The following is a 1,401-nucleotide window of genomic DNA, read 5'->3' on the forward strand; positions in this document are numbered from 1 at the left end:
TCCTATAAATTACCTGAGCAACAACTCAGTCATCATCTCTCCATCCTATGCATCAAAATATTTTCCTAAACAACTAAAACAAATAAAAAATGCCAACAAAAATAGCAAAGTGGAAATAAAAAGAAGACATAGGTTGCTTGATCATTTCTTAGGAAACTACTTTCCCATCTTTGGAGCCCTCAGTCATACCCCGTGTTGTTTGCAAAAATTCCACAAATCCCGTGGCCTCTGACCATTTCTGACCAATATAACCTAACCATGGTAATTTAATTTCAAGCGGATCTCTTTGGAGACAGCTACAACAACAAACCCAACAAGACTCCCTCTCTTGGGCAGGAGAGGGGTGTTGGTAGCTGAGGGTGAGGCAGGCCCACAAAGGTTTGTGCACAGGCTGGAAGTTCCTTTGCTAGGATGTGGCTTAGCTGCTGGCACAGAAGTACACAGCAGAGTCCTGCAGCTTTGTGGGCTGGATCTTCAGCGTGATGTATGAGCCACTGTGTCTTTCAGACTTCTCTGAGATATTATCATTATAGATATAAAACAAAAACTCCACTTTCTGCCCCAAGATCTGTTGGTACCAGTAGAAGTATAAGTGACCAGAAATGGGATCACACCTTAAAATTACTCTCTGTCCCATCTCTATGACCTGATGGCTTGGGGTCTGGGTGACTTTAGGCTGTGTGTGTCCTGTGAGAAAAGAAAGAAGATTAAGAGAATTGTTTAAAACTGCTTTAGGTAAGTCCAAGATGAGCATTTCCTAGAGTCCTAAGGATTTACCTGCTTTCAGGACACTAAGAATCACCCAGCATAGAAGCCACGTATCCATAGGAGTGCAGGGTCACGGGAAGAATAAGATCTCTCCTAGCTCAGCCTCTGGTCATCAGAAAGAGAGGAGGGATGTTTTGAGTTTCCATGTTGAGGTCTGGCAGAATTATTGAGTCTCCAGCAACACCCACTCTCTTTGCAGCACCCTCTGCAGGAGAGGAATGAGCCTTTGTGTGGGTGCAGGTATGACGACCCAAGATTCTGTTCAGCCTCTAGGGTCTAATGGTATGTATCTGATGGAAGGCCATTACTAGGAGAAATGAGGAAAAATACGAGGCTCAGCAAAGATAACCTCAGTCTAAAGTTCTGCTCTAAAATGCCAGAAGGTCTTCTCCTTTTATACCTGTTGTTAGCAGTAATTCAAATACATCAGACTCTACAACAGCATGTAGTAGAGTTACTTGAGACTCTATATCACTGATAATGCAGACCATCAAGATTTAACATTCAGATTAAAGAGACAGAAGGGGGAAAAAAACACCAAGCATGAAAATTTTTAAAGCCTGAAAGGAAGAGAAAAGCAATGAGAAGCTAAGATCTTGAATGTATTGCAGGGAAAGTGAACTAGAGAAGAAT

At 42.3% G+C, this 1,401-nt stretch overlaps 1 gene segment (V, D, J or C); it reads right to left on the minus strand.

Annotated features, from left to right (window-relative positions):
• Positions 1-418: 418 nt before the first annotated feature.
• LOC103249900 lies at positions 419-826 on the minus strand. The segment is given in 2 exon segments: positions 419-687; positions 778-826. Coding segments are annotated over 2 exon segments (318 nt in total).
• Between the last annotated feature and the right edge of the window lie 575 nt (positions 827-1,401).

This window comes from Carlito syrichta, unplaced genomic scaffold (assembly GCF_000164805.1).
Source record: "Carlito syrichta isolate Samal-C Ts95f unplaced genomic scaffold, Tarsius_syrichta-2.0.1 Scaffold123961, whole genome shotgun sequence".
Lineage (NCBI taxonomy): Eukaryota > Metazoa > Chordata > Mammalia > Primates > Tarsiidae > Carlito > Carlito syrichta.